Raw genomic sequence first — 17,858 nt, 5'->3', positions numbered from 1 at the left:
TTTTTTTTTTTTTTTTTTTTCCTACCAAGGATCGAATTCAGGACCTTGCACTTACCAGGCAGGCATGACACCACTGAACTAAATCCCTGGCCCTATTTATTTGTTATCTTGATTGTGTCTCTTGATTCCTCTTCTGTTTTTAAGTTTGTTGATATCAGTAGCCTTCAAACCTTTTTACTAAAAGTTTTATACCTCATGAAATTTTGTTGACTTCTTGGTATGGAATAGTGATTTGTAACTGTTAGAGAAGACACTCAATTTCAGAAATACATAGAAAATATGATTTGAGGAAAGTTCATGAATTTACTATCTTTTTTCCTGTGCAGTAGAATTCATTTGTAAGTGCTTTATAATTTACATCAGAAAATAAAAAGGACAGTTTCATCAGTAATACCCCATCACACTAAGTACCAGCAGTCTTGGTATGGTATTGGTATTGCACATTTCCTTATACAAATAAGAAGGCCATTTATTTTGAGAAATGCAAAGGCTGAGCAACCCATATTTCTCTTGTCCCTGGGATTGAGGAAATGTAATGATAAGGGTTTCTCATGTCCAGGATGTGTGCAGAGACTGTAGATAACACAAGTGGAGATCGAGGTTTCATCTCACCTTCGGGGAAAATTTGTTTTAATGCTACTTTCTTAAGTCAACTTTTCTTGGTGAAAGAAGAAAATAAAAGCATGAAGGAAGGGGGAAATAGATACACAAGTTTTAAAAATATTTAAATCACCCCTGTTTGAGTCATGTAATAATTTATGGTTTTCTATTGACTTTATATCTTTCCCAGCTGATAATATATTAAACTCCATCCATGATCTTTATCATTTTTTAAAAGCTAATAGTAGCTGTTGAACAAGAAGAAATTCCCAGACTTCAGGCTTTATATGAGAGGGGCCTGCAGAATGGCGTCCAGAGCTTGAGACTGATCCAGCAGGAGGAAATAAAAAAGAAGGAGCCATATTGTAGGGTAAGTGTTTCACCAGCCTCACGCATGTGGCCAGAGAGTATTTTCATTAAGGGCTCAGTCCTTTTGCATCTTGTCACAGAAGCAGTGAGATGACAGTCACCAGAGGGCACTGCCACAAAACTCTGAGCTGTGATTTTTTGTTTCCCTTTGAGAAAATAGGACCCCGACCAACATAGAAAATGTCAGTATGTCCTGTTTGGAAAACCCTGAACAGGGAGGTGTGGCTGGGACGTAGGGTGTGGAGGGAGAGATAAGAGGTTGGACTGGAGAGGCAGGATTGGGCCTGTGTAAAGGAACTGGTGTTCATGCCAGTCACTTTGAAGTTTTTCCAGTAGGCATGAGGTCCAGCTGAAAATTTTGGAGGAGGACAGCTCTGTATTTTAGAAAAGTGCCTGGTGTGGATGAGAAGGCTGAATTGTAGAGTATCTGGCTTAAAGTATACAATGGGGAAAAACACCTTTATTCTTTGAAGGAAACCTGAATAATAATATAATCCAGATCTTCCTTGTTTAATGATCTACCTGTTTAACAGCTGTTTGGACTTAAAACCGAGGCAGGCTGTTCAGACTTAGAACCCGTTGCTTGGAGTTACCACCCATCATTTTCTTAGTTGAACAATTCTGTACCTCGTTTCTAGAGCTTCACTGTCTCTTTTGTACTGTACACCTTGTTTATTCAGTACTGTAATGTTTGCTGACTGTACCATACAGTACTGTACTTTCACATTCTGTTACATATTACAGTGCTGCATGGAAGAATTATGCAAGTAAACGCAGTCATCAAGTTGGAGTTTCCTTTGACCATTTCTTTGTTCTGTATATAGTAATCTACATATTATATGCAATTCCTCATTTAAAGACTGATTCCACTAATGACCTGGTGGCAGGAGCATAACTTTGTCACTAAGTGAGGTCACTAAGTTACTCTGCGTGTTAGCTTTCATTGGTAACTATTCAGTGACCATTCCAATGACTGTTCTAATAAATGATTATATTTTCTGTTTTCTTTCTTCCATTATTTTACTAACTGTATACAAGAGATACTTGTCTTTAGAAAGCATGACCTTGCTGGGTGTAGTGGCACACACATGTAATCCCAGCACTTGGGAGGCTGAGACAGGAAGATTAAAAGCCAGCCTGGGCTACATAGTAAGTTTAATGCCAGCCTGAACTACCTCATGAAGTCCTGTCTCAAAAAAAAAGAAACCAGAGCAAAGGCAGTGTGATCCTGAACTCACCACCAGGCAATGCTTAACAAGAGCATAATTTCCTCAGCGCCAGAGACACATGCCTGTAATCCCAGCCACTCAGCAGGCCAAGGCAGGAACCTCAGTGGGTGTGTAAACCGCTTATTCTGCTCCATCTATTGAGACCATCAGTGGGAGCCCCCTACATTGCAGTGTTTTGCCTTCCCCACCCTACTCCCTGCCCAACATCCTATACTGCCCCATTAGCCACTTTGAATTGTGCTTTGGTTTTATGGCATCAGGCTTTGGGGAAGGTCACTTTGTCATTCACTGTGGCTTCTAGTGTACGGATGTGGTTGAGGATATATGTTGTTTGCTGTGTTACACAACATCTCGCTCTGAGAACTCTCAGGAGAAATTTCTTGCAGCTTTTCTGAGAATAGCCTTGTTCCTCCTGAGCACAGTCTGCTTATTTTTATTTTTGTTTTTATAGACACTAAATCATTTAACTGATTGCATTGTCCTCTGCATTGGCTACGGGGAAGCTCAGAGTCATATTTATGCCCCATCCTGCCAAATATTTAGGGCTGTATGTATACATTTTTTTTCTTTTTTGCGGTACCAGAGATCAAACTTGGGACCTTGGGCTTGTGAGGCAGGCACGGTGCCACAGAGTTAAACCCCTGGCCCATACTTTTTTTTCGGTACCAGGTGTCAAACTCAGGACCTTGCGCTTGCAAAGCAGGTGGCGGAACCACTGAGCTAAATCCCCGGCCTGGCCTATACATAAATCCCCAGTTAGTATTTTCATACACTAACTTCCCTCTGCATCTTTGCACCCTCATTTTTTGGAACCATGTCATATAACACATTGTAAGACTGTAGTTTCATGAATTTGTACAAAATGTGACAAGCATTGTGATAAAAACCGAAATGATTACCAGCCTCAAAGTCTCCCCTCATACACTCCAAGAGTATGTTACCCTGAATAGTAACCAAAGTCCTGCCTTCTTACAGCATAGGCTGTTGAATTTATGTGTGTAGAATCATATGATATGTGCCCTTCTATGGTTTTTTTATTCAGTATTATGAAAGTTGTCCATACTGTTACATGTAGTTGTAGTTTGTGGTCCTTGCTGTGTATCTGTTGCTGTCCATTGTGTGAATGTAGCATGATTTGTTCTGCTATTGATGGGGATTAGGATCGTTTTCAATTTGGAGCCATGCCAGATAGTACTTCTGTGACATTTCTAGCACATGTTTTAGAGAATGCGTTTGTATTCTGTTAGGTAGATACGTAGGCAAGAATTGTCTAGGTTGCATATATTTATGTGATATATTTATGCGTATATTTCCAGAGTGTGTGTTCCAGTTGATATTACTAGTGGGAGAGAGTTCCAGTTGCTCCATAGCCTCACTACCACTTAGTGTTTGTTTTCATTTCAACCATTCCGGTGGGTTTCTAATACAGTTTGTGTATCCCTCATATAAAATGGACAAGATCACAAGTGCTTCGGATTTCAGAGTTTTTCAGATTTTGAAATATTTGCAAAGCCTTAACCCTTGAGCCTCCTGTAGCTCAACTCGAGTGTTATATTATGCTTTTAATGTACATTTGCCAGTGGCTCAAAGTTATTTTCCTATTCACATGCTAATATCGACCATTTGAGTAATTTCTTTTGTGAAATATCTGTTTGACTTTTTTGCTGACTTTCCTACTTGGCTTAGTTTCCTTATAATTATTAATTCTTATTGATATTAGAGGTTCACTATATACTGTAATTTGGATAAATTTTTTTGCAAAATATATGTGTGTGTTTGTGATATATCTAAACATGTATTACAGATATCTTTCTGTAACTTGTCTTTTCACTTTTTTTTTTTTTTTTAGCACTGGGGATGGAACTCAGGTCCTTGCGCTTGCAAGGCAGGCCACCGAACCACTGAGCTAAATCCCTAGCCTCTTGTCTTTTCACTTTAATAGTGTCTTTAGGTGAACAGATGTTCTAAATATTAACATAGTCAATTTAGCAATTCACACATATATTTCTCTTTTATGTTTAGTGCTTTTTTGTTTTCTGTTTGAGAAATCTTTGCCTATTGCAAGATCTGGAAGATATTCCATGTAATTTTCTTTTTTTTTTTTTTTTTTGCTTTACTTTTCACTATAGATCTATAATCCATGTGGAATTGATTTTCACATATGATATGAAGGTCAAGGTACATTTTATTTCCTCTGATAAATATCCAGTTGACCCAGCATCATTTACCAAAAGACCTTTACTCCCCACTGCATTGCTGTATTCCTTTGTGATGTCAGGTGGCTGTGATTGGACTCTTTCCTTTCCCCTCGTCCCTTGGACTGCTACCCTAACATCTTCATTACTGTAGCTCCAGTGAAAAGAAGCCCTGGTTAGCTGAGCAAAGGTGTTTGGCTCCACAGGCAGATAGGGACTTAGGAAAACAGAAATAAGGAACAAGAAGCAGATTGCTTGCTTCAAAATTACTTTCCATATAGGGTTAGAGTAGAGGGAACTTTCTTAGCGTGCTGGCTCAAACTGGCCAGTTTGGAGATTTAGCTATTATCTGTTTCTCCTGATTTCTTGGAAAGTCAAATAAACAACTTAATCTGGTGATATGGAACTTCAGCATTTTGGTTTGATATGGAAGGGCTAAGTACAGGAACTCAGTCCAAAACAGTGGCTTTCTTCACATTTTATTGAACAGGTGCTTCTTGAAAGTACATTAAACTTGTTGCTGTTTCATTGCTTATGTGATTCCAGTGGAATTTAAATGTAAAACGAAGATGTTAGAACATCACTGACATGTTCCTATCAAGTATTACTTTTGAGAATAAAACAGCTTATAACCTTCAAAAAAGCATGTCAGTTTTTAACAGTTTCTTATTTGCTAAGGAAAAGTTCTTTAAAATTTAAACATTGGTGTCAAAAAGGAAAAAAGGACATATGAGCTGACTCCACTATACATTTGGTTGTGATGTAAAAATGACTTAATTTTAGAATTTAATAAACAAGATTATCAGTTTCCTAGTAGTACTGAAATTTGATGGATTTAGAAGATCATATCTGATTGTTGTCTGTTATAGATTCTTGTAAAGAGAAAAAGGAACTGGAACACAGGATTCTTTATATCAGGTTTTACTGTTAAACAAAACAAAACTTTCCCCATGTGGTAAGCACTTAGGCTAGGTCAGGATATTTTTCTTTGCCCCTAACATTTGGTCTTGCTAGGTCCTTGGAATGGGAGATGGAATGTGTGTGCATATATGATAATACTGCGTGCATACACACTATTTTTCGGTGTCACAAATGAAGAAACTAGTTGTTATTTTCCCATGGTCACAGAGCTTCTGAAGAGTGCTACAAGAACTGATTCAGAACAGATCTTTTTTTTTTTTTCTCCTTAAAGAAAAGTTTCTTGTTTACCGCGTGCCAAGCACTATGACTTGGTAACTTATAAAAGAGGAGGTTTCTGAGGCCTCTGCAGAAATGATGTGCTGTGTAAAATGGCAACTCGTCCTCATTAAGGCATAGGAATGCATAGTAGAAAATATAATTTGGTTATTTCATAAAGATATCTTAAATAAATTCCTTCCTTTCTCCCAACCTCAGCCCTACTCCCAGGAATGTTGGGCAGAATTTCTAAGGCACAGGGTTACTTCTGATTCTCTTAAGTGATCTAGAAAAAAGAAGTTTATCAGGGAAGCTCTAAAGGTCTTCTTGGACCTGTCCCCTGAAGATGGAGACTAGGTACTCCCCAGGGAAGGATCCTGGAGAATTTTTAACTGCTTCAGTAAACTTTGCCTTCAGAGGATAACTCTTCCCAGCTCTCTCTGGGCAGATCTTAACTACTTTTACCTCTGACCTCAGTTCTGCCCATCGGTCTGCATTTTCTTTTAACTTTATTGGTCAAGCACACACTTGTTTGTTCCTGTCTCCTGACCAAGCTCTGCTCTCAACTTTCCCTGGCCTGCTCTCCTGGTTCTTCTCCAGCCCCCTGACCTACCATGGCCTCTTGATTTCAATCTGTGGCCTGCTGACCTGGCAGTACCCACCCCGCCTCCCAGCTGACTGTCACAGCCTGCCTGTACTCCAGCCCCATCAGGACTGGGCTACCTCTGCCCTGCACCAGTCCTGGGCCAGGGCTCTAGGTTGTACATTGGCAGTGACTCCTCACGTTTCCCCAGCATATATACATGGGGAGAGGGGGGCGGCAACTTTGCAGAAGAGCAAAGCTAGGCAGAGAAAGAAAAGAAGGAAGACCTTCTAGAGGAGGCCTGTCCGAAGGGGCTGGTGGGGATCCAGGGTAGCAAAATTAATTCCTCTAGGAGGGAAATTGTTTTCTGATTATAAGTTTTTTTTTTTAAATTAGCTAGCATTATTTATTTTCTGTTAGACATATTATATACATGTGGTAATCATCAAGTTTAGGTATTTAATGGAGCAAGTTTTTATGTTTTTTTTTCCTTTAGGACTGTCCAGCAGGCATAGTGGCATGTGCCTGTAATCTCAGTGCTTGGGAGGCTGAAGCAGGAAGATCTTGAGTTTGAGAGCAGCCTAGGCTACATAGCAATTTCCAGGTTGGCCTGGGCTATATCACAAGTTCCAGTCTCAAAAAAAAAAGATTCAGTTTTTGCCAAGCAAAAATAATGTGTGTTATTTATCAAACTAAAGAAATAAATAAATTCAGCTAAAAATAAATTTGTGGGGGCGGTACCGGGGTTTGAACTCAGGACCTTGAGCTTGAGAGACAGGCGGCAGAACCACTGAGCTAAATCTCCAGCCCTCAAAAAATAAAATTTTGAAATCTCATTGGTTGGCTATTGATTACATTGTTGGCTTTTTTTCAAAATTCTGTCCCAGGGTCTAATGGCTATTGATTGTCCATACACTGGCATTGTGGATTATCGGCAGATAGCTTTGTCATTTGCCCATGATTTCCAAGAAGCAGGTGGCTCTGTTATGACCAATTTTGAAGTAAAAGAAATTGAAATGGCCAGAGAAAGCCCACCCAGAAGTAAAGATGGTAAGCCACCTTTGTCTCTCCTATTGAAAACCTGCACTGTCTTTGAGTGAAACTTGGGGATGTTATTGTTTGGGGTGGTGAGGTCAGAGGGCCACCGGGAGCTAGGCTGGAGGAGGGTACAGAGCCAGAGCGGGTACAGGAGGGACGGGGATGAGAGTGGACACAGGAGAACCAGAACTCCCAGGAGGGTCTGGTGCTGAAAGAACAAGGCACCAATGGGTCAGACGCACTAGTATTAAAATCAGAACTGCCAAAGACGTGTATGGACAGTTAGTCCCTAAACTCTTCCCCACCCTGCCCATGAGAGACAGCCCCCAGCCATAGAAAAGACTCAGACATTCTGAAGGCCCTACCTTTTATTTATTTATTTACTTACTTACTTACTTAATTGCAGTACTGGGGAGGGAACCCACACCTTCACACTGAGATATATTACCAACTCTTTTTGTTTTTATCTTAAGACAAAGTCATGGTCACTAAGTTGCCCAGGCAAGGCTTGAATTCTCTTGCCTCAGCCTCCCAGAATGTGGGGATTACAGGCATGTGCCACTACACTTGGCTTCATTTTAGATTGTACTTAGAGTATGTTTTGTTTTGTTTTGAGGAAATTTAGTTTTTATTTTAAACAAATGAAAAATTTGTAAGCTCTCTGCTTGCTTCCAGAAATTTCAAAGGAGTAAAAAGTAGTGTTCAGTTCTTTTTACCTTGAGAGGTTTTGAAGACATCTAGGACATCTGAGTCATTCATCCAGTGTCCTTTAAAATACTAGGATTGGGCCAGGGATTTAGCTCAGTGGTTCCACCACCTGCTTCACAAACACAAGGTCCTGAGTTTGATCCCTGGTACCAAAAAAATAAATAACTTTAAAAAAAAATACTAGGATGATGAACAAAATTGTTAAATAAGATTGTTGTAGGTAGGTAGTATAATAAATAAAATTCATGATGAAGGTAGATCGTTTTCCTAATTTTCTGTCCATAAGCTTTTTAAGACCTTAAGATCCCATGTATCTGGGAACTAATGTTATAAATTTTTTTGTGTTATGGTATTTCTTGCTTCTCTAAACAGCCCATACCCTGCAAGAATCTGGTAAGCAACATTTGCCTAACAACCTTTCATGTTGTAGCTTCATCTCTATGGGAAAATTCATACTGGGCCATTATGGCCCACTATGCAGCGCTCAGTGAAAAGCTAGAACTGTCAGTATTGGATCTAAAGTGGGAATGACTTGTAAGCACAGACTTCAGACAAGCTAAAACACTTACCAGTTTTATGTATTGTCAAATATGAACTAGTTTAATCTTGTTACATGGTAAAAAAAAAAAAAAACAGTTTAGAATGAAAAATTGGATACAATTATGAAAGAAGAAAGTCATTTAATTTGTTAATGGGGCCGGGAGTGGTGGCACATGCCTGTAATCCCAGCACTCGGGAGGCTGAGGCAGGAGGATCATGGTGAGCTCAAGACCAGCCTGGGCTACATAGTGAGTTTCAGGTCAGTCTCACTACATAGTGAGACCCTGTCTCAAAAAAATAAATTTGTTAATGGTTAAATTGTTACTAGTCATTTAAATTTGTTAAATAATGGTGACCTTTTGCTAAAAAAAAATCTTTCACTAATTTTTTTTTCAGGGCTGAAATATCCAATTGTGATAAAGAATACAAAGGTAAAGATTCTTAAGCAAAACTGTTGCCCACTTTCATGCCTTCCTTTTAAAAAAAGCTGAATTAACCCACAGGTCTATAATATTTTAAGTCACTGAATGAAATTTGCATAATGTAAAAGTAATCCCAAGAGAAATTCTTTTAGAGCAGATTAACAGCCTTCATTTTAAGAAAAGTTTCAGCTTGGGAAGTCTTCATGAAGTGACAGTGCTGGCAAAGAATAGGATGCTACCGGAACCTGGAGTGTTATTTTTAAGACAAAACATATTTTATCAGTCTGCCAACTCTCTAGCAATTCAAGGATTGTAGGAGGACACACAGATTGTGCAGAGGGAGGGGGCCTATTTTCCTTCAACTTTACATAATCAAAGCAAGAACCACTTAATGACAGAGAGCACTGGATTTCCTGTGTCTTTGGGACCCATCAGGAGAGCGGAGTTCCTTTTGCGTGTTGCAGGATTTACTTGAGGAATTAGGCTGTGCATACTCATGAGAGGAGCTGGGGATGCAGAGGTTCAAAAGCGAGTTGTTCAGTCAGAGGTTCTCCAACCTGGGACAAAGAGCTGGATATGGAGCTGGGTTTGCTGGGCAGTTGGTGTCTGCCACCACATTGGACTAGGACAAAATTCAGAAAATAACGACTGCTGCTTTAATTCTGCCTGCCAAGTCATATGCAGGTCAATTTGGAAACATAAAAGAGAAGGGGAATCTGTCCAAGCATAGCCCCTAGCCTAACTAGAGCAGCACAGTACAAACTCTTCTATCTATGCCTACCAATGTAGCATCCATATAGGCCCCATATAACTATATGTAGCTTCCAAATAAAGAGTAGTAAAATTATACTTGCATCTAAAAGGTGTCATTGTGCCTCATAGAACCAAAAAAATAAAGATAGAAGATTCACTGCATTGTCTTTGGGAGATATTTATATTGAGTCACGCACCCCCTTTGAGAGCCTGTAATTCAAATACAGTGGTACCTTGGGACTTGTTAACTGGTTGCATGAGGTTGACAATTACCAGATGGTTTTGGCTGGAAAAGGTAGCAAGTATGAATCACCACTGAAGAGTTCTAGCTTGCTCATTGAATACTAAACAAATGACAAGTGCAGAGTCAATAGTTTTATGTAAAAATGCATCACTACCAAATTTGACAAGTTTTGAAGCAATCGACTACCAAGGTATGAGTGTACTGAGGTGGAAGGGCAACCACCATTTAAGCGTCTTAGACTAGGTCGGTAGTTCTCAAATGGAAGTGATCTTGCTCCCCAAGAGACATCAGCAATGTCTGGAGACATTGTTGGTTGTCACAACTAGGGAGGGGCAAGGCTACTGGCATTTCATGGGTACAGGCCCAGGAAGAGGCCCCCCAAGTTAAGAACTATCCAGCCACAAATGTCAGTAGGTTGAGAAAACCCTGTGTTAGGTAATGGGAGAATGGAGGAGGTGGGAATATTAAGTTTTCTCAGGTTTCCATAACCAAGCACCACAAACAAGGTGCCTGAAACAGAACCCCAGGACAGCGGTCCCTGGGGGAGGAGGCCATTTTACATCTATGGAGCAGGTTGTCTTGTCTACTGATTATTAAAATCTTCTGTAGCTCAGTGAGCATTCACATTGAATTCAGATATCTTCACCCTCCTAGCCTGTTTAGATTGATCCTTTCACATATCTTCAGAACTTCTTTCCCTGGCCAACCAGGCAAACCATTAATTACAGTACTGCATGTGAAGCACTGTCTTCCATTATTTCTGTCCATCTGTCCTGGGTAGGATAAACCAGCTGTGACATTCAAAGGTCTGCCTCCTGGGAAAACTTCCCTTAAACCACAGTATTTCAGGACTTTACTAAGGGGGGTCTAGAGCTGTAGCTGTTCGTTTCCAGTGGGCTGGAACGTTGTACAGAACCATTTGTAAACCAGGTCCGTGCTCCTTCTTCCTTGGCCAGCTGGTCACAGAGAACTCTCTGTGCAGCCGTAGGCCCAAGTTGAGAGGAACAGGTACTTTTGTAGAAGTAGACATCATGAACTGCTGCCTTTGTAACTTACATGTGCCTGCAGGGCCTATAAAACCTTGATCTTATGTATTATACTTCCTTTTGATGATGGAGTGCTGTTGTCCACACCCAGTTTTGTGGCTTGGTGAATTAGACAACACCCAGTTAATAACAGGTAATTTGCATGGTAACTTGGTGACCTGTGGTCAAATATTTAATCAAGGCCAGAAGCACTTTCTCAAAAAGAAGATTATCATCCACAGAGGAAGGTGTTATCTTTTCCTCCAATTTCTAAAGTTCTGTACTGTGATTTACCTATAAGGGCCTGCTAAAGCCTTTGTAAAATATCATGGCCTGTTACCAACACTTTGGTTACCAGCAGACCTGCTAGATCAGGTGGCCCAAGTAGCAGAATAACCAGGGTCTCCACTCAAAGAGAAATTCAATGTTTCTGTCCCGGCCCGGGAGATTTTCACTTGAATGTGGCATCGGGTGATAATGTGCAGTGGCTCACGGGCTACCGGTGGCCATGTGTTCTGCCCACAGTTACTGTAGTACAGTTGTTTGTCTTGGCATTTTCCTTTAGTATAGTTTTGGGGTTCAAATTCAAATTTCATATCCACTTACCAAATTGAATGTTTGTGGTTTATGAGAAGTCAAAGGGAATTTTAAAAATAAACTTTTGGAGGGCAGATTTACAGATTAAAGATTTATACACTAGACATGGAGAAATGTCTTATTTATGAAAGACGAATAGAGATGGATAGTTTGTTTTTAAAAGAAATTTATAATTGAGCAAATATATCATTCAGTATTGACTAAATTTCAGTTTGGAAGGGAATTAATGTTACTGAATTTAGTGGTTGTTTCATGTAAAACACAGAATGATTTCAGAGCCCTGTGGCCATTGTTAATCATTTCTTTGGAACTGTCATTTGAGGTTTTGTTTTTTGTTTTTTGTTTTTTTAAGAGAACTATTGCATGCTGGTATCGTTTTATAAATTTATCATAAGGCTTATCTATATTTTATGTTCCAAGAATAAAAGAACTGCTGATCTCTTAAGTAGGAACTGGTAGATAGGTATCACATTAAAGTATTTCTTGTACTTCTGGTATGTAACTATAGATGAACAGGAAAGATATTAACCTGTTTAGAAGGAAGCCTTTTTTGTTGTTACCTCTGACGTAGTCCTTGACTTCAAGGGTCTTACAAATATCTTGATTTAATCTAGCTAACTCAAATTTACTATAGAGAAATTTAATGAGTTTTCTCAAAAAATGTAACTTATATAACTCTTAGAGACTTACATTTCTGGCAAGGAAAAAATGGGATGCATATAGAATTGAAAATATTGTCCAATAGAATCAGGCTAAGTCTGTGAGGGATGGAAAGAAAGAACTGACACAGGTGAGAACTCCAAGGCTCTAGAAATAGGTTGCCTGTGAATAAGAACAGAAAATCACCAAGAGCAAGGAGTTCCTAGTTCTTTGTAAGTAGCGCTGGGTGTGATGGCATATACCTGGAGTCCCAGGTACTTTGGAAGCTGAACTGAGAGGCCTGCTTGAGCCCAGAAGTTCTAGGCCAGTCTGAGCAATGTAGTGAGATCCTGTCTTAAAGAAAAGATGAGAATTAGTGTCTAGTAGTGAATTAAGGGTAAATGAAGTCATTTAGGAAATAAGGTGATAAATTGGCTAAGCCTGGTAGGATGAATTGAAGCTAAAAATGTGCAGATAATCACAGAATAAAATTTGTGGGAAATCACAACAGCCTGAGGTTAGTATTCTGTCATTAAGGCATACTTTGGCTGTAGTGTGTGCTCTCCGTAAATGTGTATTGAGTGAATGAAGTTTCTAAAGTAGCCTCAGTTTGCAAAGTCTGAATTGAGCAGGAAGGAGAAATTGGTTGGTGGGTAGGTTACAGTTGGAATCAAGTAGGATTATTGAGTGTGAAACAAACCACGCCTAACAGGATTATTACTCAGAGAAAATGGAACAAACTGTCTGAAATTGAGAAGAGGCCAAATTGGCAGAGGTCATCTAAACAAAGTTTGCTGCTTCCTGCAACAATAGTTAAGAAGTTCATTGCTAGGTCCTAGTAGAATAAGCACGTGTATCTATGCATGCACATGTAGCTTAAGTATCCTTAGTAGGTAAGCCATATTATCTCTGAATTAAAGTAGGGAATTTGAGGTGATATCCTACTGCATTTCTAGCTGTCATCTAAATGCTGGAGAACTTACTTTGCTGATAACTACATTGAATTTCCTTTTTTCAGAAACAGTCTTGTTTCTGTACTCCAATTTTCTCTTCTATCATCCTTTTTTCCCTCTTGACTTTTCTACTCCTACCTATGCAAATCATGCTTTTTAACAAATGATTATTTTATTTTGGATTAGTATATATTAATTATACATATTAATGGGGTTCAGTGTGATATTTCCACACATATATAACAGTGTGAACTGATCAAATTCAACCTTTCTACTTATTACCCTCTATGAATTATTATTGTACATTCAGGTAAATTTTTTTTAAACTTTCACACATAGAAAGGAAACTATCACCTGTTCTCTCTTATATGTGGCAGCTAACCATGCTCTTTGTTTTGCACCAGAGAGAAGAAATTCGATGTCAGTATGTTGTGACATGTGCAGGACTTTACTCAGACCGTATTTCAGAGTTGAGTGGCTGCAGTCCTGATCCTCGAATTGTACCATTCCGGGGGGATTACCTGCTTTTGAAGCCTGAAAAAAGCTATCTTGTAAAAGGAAATATTTACCCAGTAAGTAAAGATGTTTCTGGTTTCTCATCCTCTCAAGCTGGCTATAGGCATAAAGGAAATGCAAACATCCAAAGTAAGAGAAGAGCGAGGCCTGTGGCACTCACCTGTACTCCCAGCTACTTGGGAGACTGAGGCAGGAGGATCTAAACTTTGAGGCTAGACTAGACAATTTAGCGAGATCTTGCCTCAAAATAAAAGAATAAGGAATAGAGATATACTCAGAGCTTAGTGGTAACATGTTGTGCAGAATGGCATATACAAGGCCATGGGTTCATTTCCTAGTTCTGCCCAAGGCAGTGGGGGGCTGGAGAGCTATTAATGTGATTAAATCCCTAAATCTGTGTACCAATACCCTGCTCATTAAGTTATAATTAATTGTATCCAAGTCCCCATCTCCAGAAAGCATTATGGGAAGTGCTAGCAAGAGAGAAGCAGATTCTTCCTCCTCTCTGGCAGAGGAAGCACCCACGGGGAACTTTCCCTGGAGCCAATCCAAAAACCCAGCCCTCTCTTGGTTCACAGAAAAGGGATGTGGCCACTCTGTAGGACCAAGGGCTAAAGACAGGAGTTTAAATGAAAATGTCACTCTCCTGTCTGAAACTACCCTGGAAATGAGCGAATCCCTTCTAATACATTAGGTTGAACCGGGTGAAATTGATTCAGCTATCATTCAACTATTTGATGTTTTCGACCTTGCCAAAATACCAGTCATCTGATTCAACCTCATCCAGTCCACTTCATAAACCTTGTGCAATGAGCGTGGCCTTTTTCCCTTGCAGCCTTGAGTTTACTTGCCAGTCACGGACATCCCTAGTTGCAGAAAGGAGCGGTGATACTGAAGTAGAGAGTTCACCTTTTTTTTCTTTACCCAGAAGGATGAATAGATAGGGTAGTGTGCATTAGTGTCACTGCATCGGGGTTCTTAGATGGCATTTCTGGGCAGAAGCATGTTAATAGGAAATCATCTGAGTATAGCTCAAGTGCACGTGAAATGCACAGGAGGAAGTGTTTTCTATTACAAATTGGATGTTTGTTTCTGTGATAAAGTAGATTGTGAAATGGTGCTAATACTTCTTTGCTGTGTTAAATCTGTAGGTCCCAGATAGCCGGTTTCCTTTCCTAGGAGTTCACTTTACGCCAAGGATGGATGGCAATGTTTGGCTAGGGCCTAATGCAGTACTTGCTTTTAAACGGGAAGGTTACAGACCCTTTGACTTCAGTGCCAGAGATGCTATGGATGTAATTATCAATAGGTAACAGCTTCCCTTTGAAAAGTTATTTTACTTTGGATGCAGCAGCACCTTTCTGTAATTCCAGCTTCTTGGGAGTCCAAGGAAGGATGATCAAAAGTTTGAGGCCAGTTTGGGCAATCAGAGACTCCATCTCAAAAAAAAAAAAAGAAATGTATTTATTTTTAATGTGGGAAATTTTGATATTCTCCTTCTGAGAGAAGTTCTTCATGTTCGTGATTGACATATTATTTTTAACCTAAATTAAGATTGTTGCAGAGTACTTTTTTATGTTTTCTTGGTGCTGGGGATTGAACCCAGGGCCTTGTGCATGCCAAACGTGAGCTTTTCCATTGAGCTATACCTCCAGCTCTAAGTATAATGTTTTAACTACTTAAAGAAAATTCTGATGAGCCAGGGTGATGTCCTGGTTAAAAGAAAGTAAGACCAAGAGCCATTCATGTATCTCACAATCCAAAACTAACTTTCCAGTTGAATTTGAAAAGGGGAAAAAAAAGGTTTTTTCAAAATCAGTAACTGGCTTACTTTGGTAGGACCATTTCAAGTTAGTCCCATTACTTTGTAAGTTACAGGAGAAATTGCTGATGCCAAAGCATTGCCTTTTGTGGAAAACGAACAGTATCATTGTGTTAGTCTAAGATGCAGATGCTTCAATATTGTAAGAAATAACATCAGGAAGTATTTTGTTCGGTTCTTTTAGCAGTGTTTCCCACCAGAAGATTTGACATAAAAGAATATCTTGCCTCTGGCTAACTAGATGGTTCACTTATTTAATACCCTCATTTCAAGATCTGTTAAAGTAATCCCAGTACTCTGAGAGGCTGAGGCAGGATGATCACAAGTTCAAGCCCTGCTTAAGCAATCTAGCAACTCAGCAACAAGGCTCTCAGTACTCTGAGAATTTAAGTTTGGAAAGTGTTGACCTCTTCAGTTCATGAAGTTCCCTTCTTATATTGACCAAAAGTTGATTTTCTTTTAATATGTACTTCTTTTGATTTTGCCTAGATTTCTGTGATACCACCAAAAAATATATATATCTAGTAGTTGTAAAGGTGTTTTATACTAGGAAGTCCTTTCTCTGATAAAGAAATGGTTTTCTTTGCTTTCAGTGGCTTGAGTAAACTGGCTTTCCAGAATTTCTCCTATGGAGTTAATGAAATATATAAAGCCTGTTTTCTTGGTGCAACAGTGAAGTACCTTCAAAAGTTTATCCCTGAAATTACTACCAGTGACATACTTAGGTAAGGAAACCAGTACGGGTTGTAAATGCATTCCTAACCTTGGTGAACTTGAGAGGTGGGTCGGACTTCTAAGCACACTTTGTTCACTGACTCTTTGCTCCTTTTTTTCCTAACAAACTGCTGAATCGCTTTCGCAGTGCATGGAGTGGTCATTGCTGTCACAGCCCTTGGTGCTGGGCCGTTTATCATTGGCTGGACCTCTTTATACCTCTATATGGAACTCTCCATCTCAGCTTCACAGTGACGCACCTTAGCCTTTGGGTTGAGCTATCGTGCGTGAAAAAACTGTCTTGGCTTGAATTTTTTTTTTTAAAGTTTCCTGGACACTTGCTCTTATGATTCCAAATCCTTTGTCTTCCATTCTCTGTAAAAGAATCAATTACCATGTTAACTTATTAGCTAATAAACACATTAAAACTTTATACTTTGATCAGTTGAAACTTTTTAGAAACACTCGAAGACCTGGCATCTCACCCTGCTCCCTCTCTATAACTGTTGTTCTTTCTCAGGCCCTTTCCTGAGAGTCAGCATGCAGAATAGCAGTGGGAAGCGGTGTGGTAATAACCAAGGTCCTTGCTGCAGGAGTGCAGGGCAAAGTAAAGGTGACTTTTGTATGTATGCATGGATTTTTTTTCCTTAGATATCAGTCTTCCAGACCCAGTCTATAGATTATTCTAAATACCAGCCAAGCCTGTTCTTTATTTTTTCTCTCTCATGATATTTTTAGAGTCTTCATCTTTTTCCCTGAACAAGCCATTTGTTAGTCCTAATCAGCAGTGTACTCTGAGGTACTCACCCTGCACTTAGAATCTGTCCCTCACAACCCTCCAGAACACTAACTATCTGCTCCTCTGTAACAGCTGCTGAACTAGGCTGGTGTAAAGTGTCAGCAGGCTCGACTGTGTCAGGGAAGAGACCGATAATCATCATGTCAGCTGTCTTCCTTAGGGGATCGTCCTGGTCTAAATCTGACTCTAATGTATCATACTGAGACCAGTGTCTTCGAATTCTTGGAGGAACTATTAAAACCAGCTAATATTTTTACTCTCATCTCCTTTACTCTTCTACTTACCTTCTGAAATGGAAGGGATAAAAATATCCAGGCTTTATTTGCTCAGTGGTTTGCTTTCACAGACGTGGAATCTGAAAACAGACTGGTCAAATCTGGTTTCTGTTACTGGCTATTAATATTCCTTGGAAAACACACTAGGTCAGCCTAGCATAGTGAATTGTATGTACAAATGATTATAGTGCCTTCAAAACCCATATTCAATTACCATGCTCTCATAGAAGCCCTTCATATGGTAGAGCAAGACTTGGGGATTATGGGCACTAGTGACTCCTGCCTGTGGATGTACCATGTGAATTTGTTACCAGGTCCACTGGCACTTAGGCAGGTGCATCTGGGGACAGATTCAGCTCAATTCCAGATGAGTTCTTTTCAAGACAGATTCTGGGTACATTCAGCAATTACGTTTGTTCCGTATCTTGGTTCCTGTAGCTATTAAATGCAGGAAATTATCAATAAGGAAGAGAAGAAGATGTGTTTGATATTATTTATAGAGGCTTAAAAACAAGCATGATAATACCATTTATTGTTTATGGATTCTGCATGTCTGCATGGGGGCTGGGGATTTAGTTCAGTGGTGCCACCGCCTGCCTCACAAGCATGAGGTCCTGAGTTTGATCCCCGTACCAAAAAAAAAAAAAAAAAAGAACAGAAC

General features: G+C 39.6%; 1 protein-coding gene across 1 annotated transcript in view; it reads left to right on the top strand.

Annotated features, from left to right (window-relative positions):
- Positions 1-17,858, top strand: part of L2hgdh (L-2-hydroxyglutarate dehydrogenase) — a 33,766-nt gene that overhangs the window by 10,214 nt on the left and 5,694 nt on the right. Inside the window, exons 5-10 of the mRNA XM_010632708.3 lie at positions 839-970; positions 7,040-7,202; positions 8,835-8,869; positions 13,476-13,643; positions 14,739-14,896; positions 16,003-16,134. Coding sequence (XP_010631010.1) covers positions 839-970; positions 7,040-7,202; positions 8,835-8,869; positions 13,476-13,643; positions 14,739-14,896; positions 16,003-16,134 — 788 coding nt within the window. The remainder of the gene's footprint in view (positions 1-838; positions 971-7,039; positions 7,203-8,834; positions 8,870-13,475; positions 13,644-14,738; positions 14,897-16,002; positions 16,135-17,858) is intronic.

Source organism: Fukomys damarensis, unplaced genomic scaffold, assembly GCF_012274545.1.
Source record: "Fukomys damarensis isolate Sample0158 unplaced genomic scaffold, DMR_v1.0_HiC HiC_scaffold_17, whole genome shotgun sequence".
In the NCBI taxonomy this organism is placed as follows: domain Eukaryota; kingdom Metazoa; phylum Chordata; class Mammalia; order Rodentia; family Bathyergidae; genus Fukomys; species Fukomys damarensis.
This window is presented reverse-complemented; position numbering and strand designations above follow the sequence as displayed.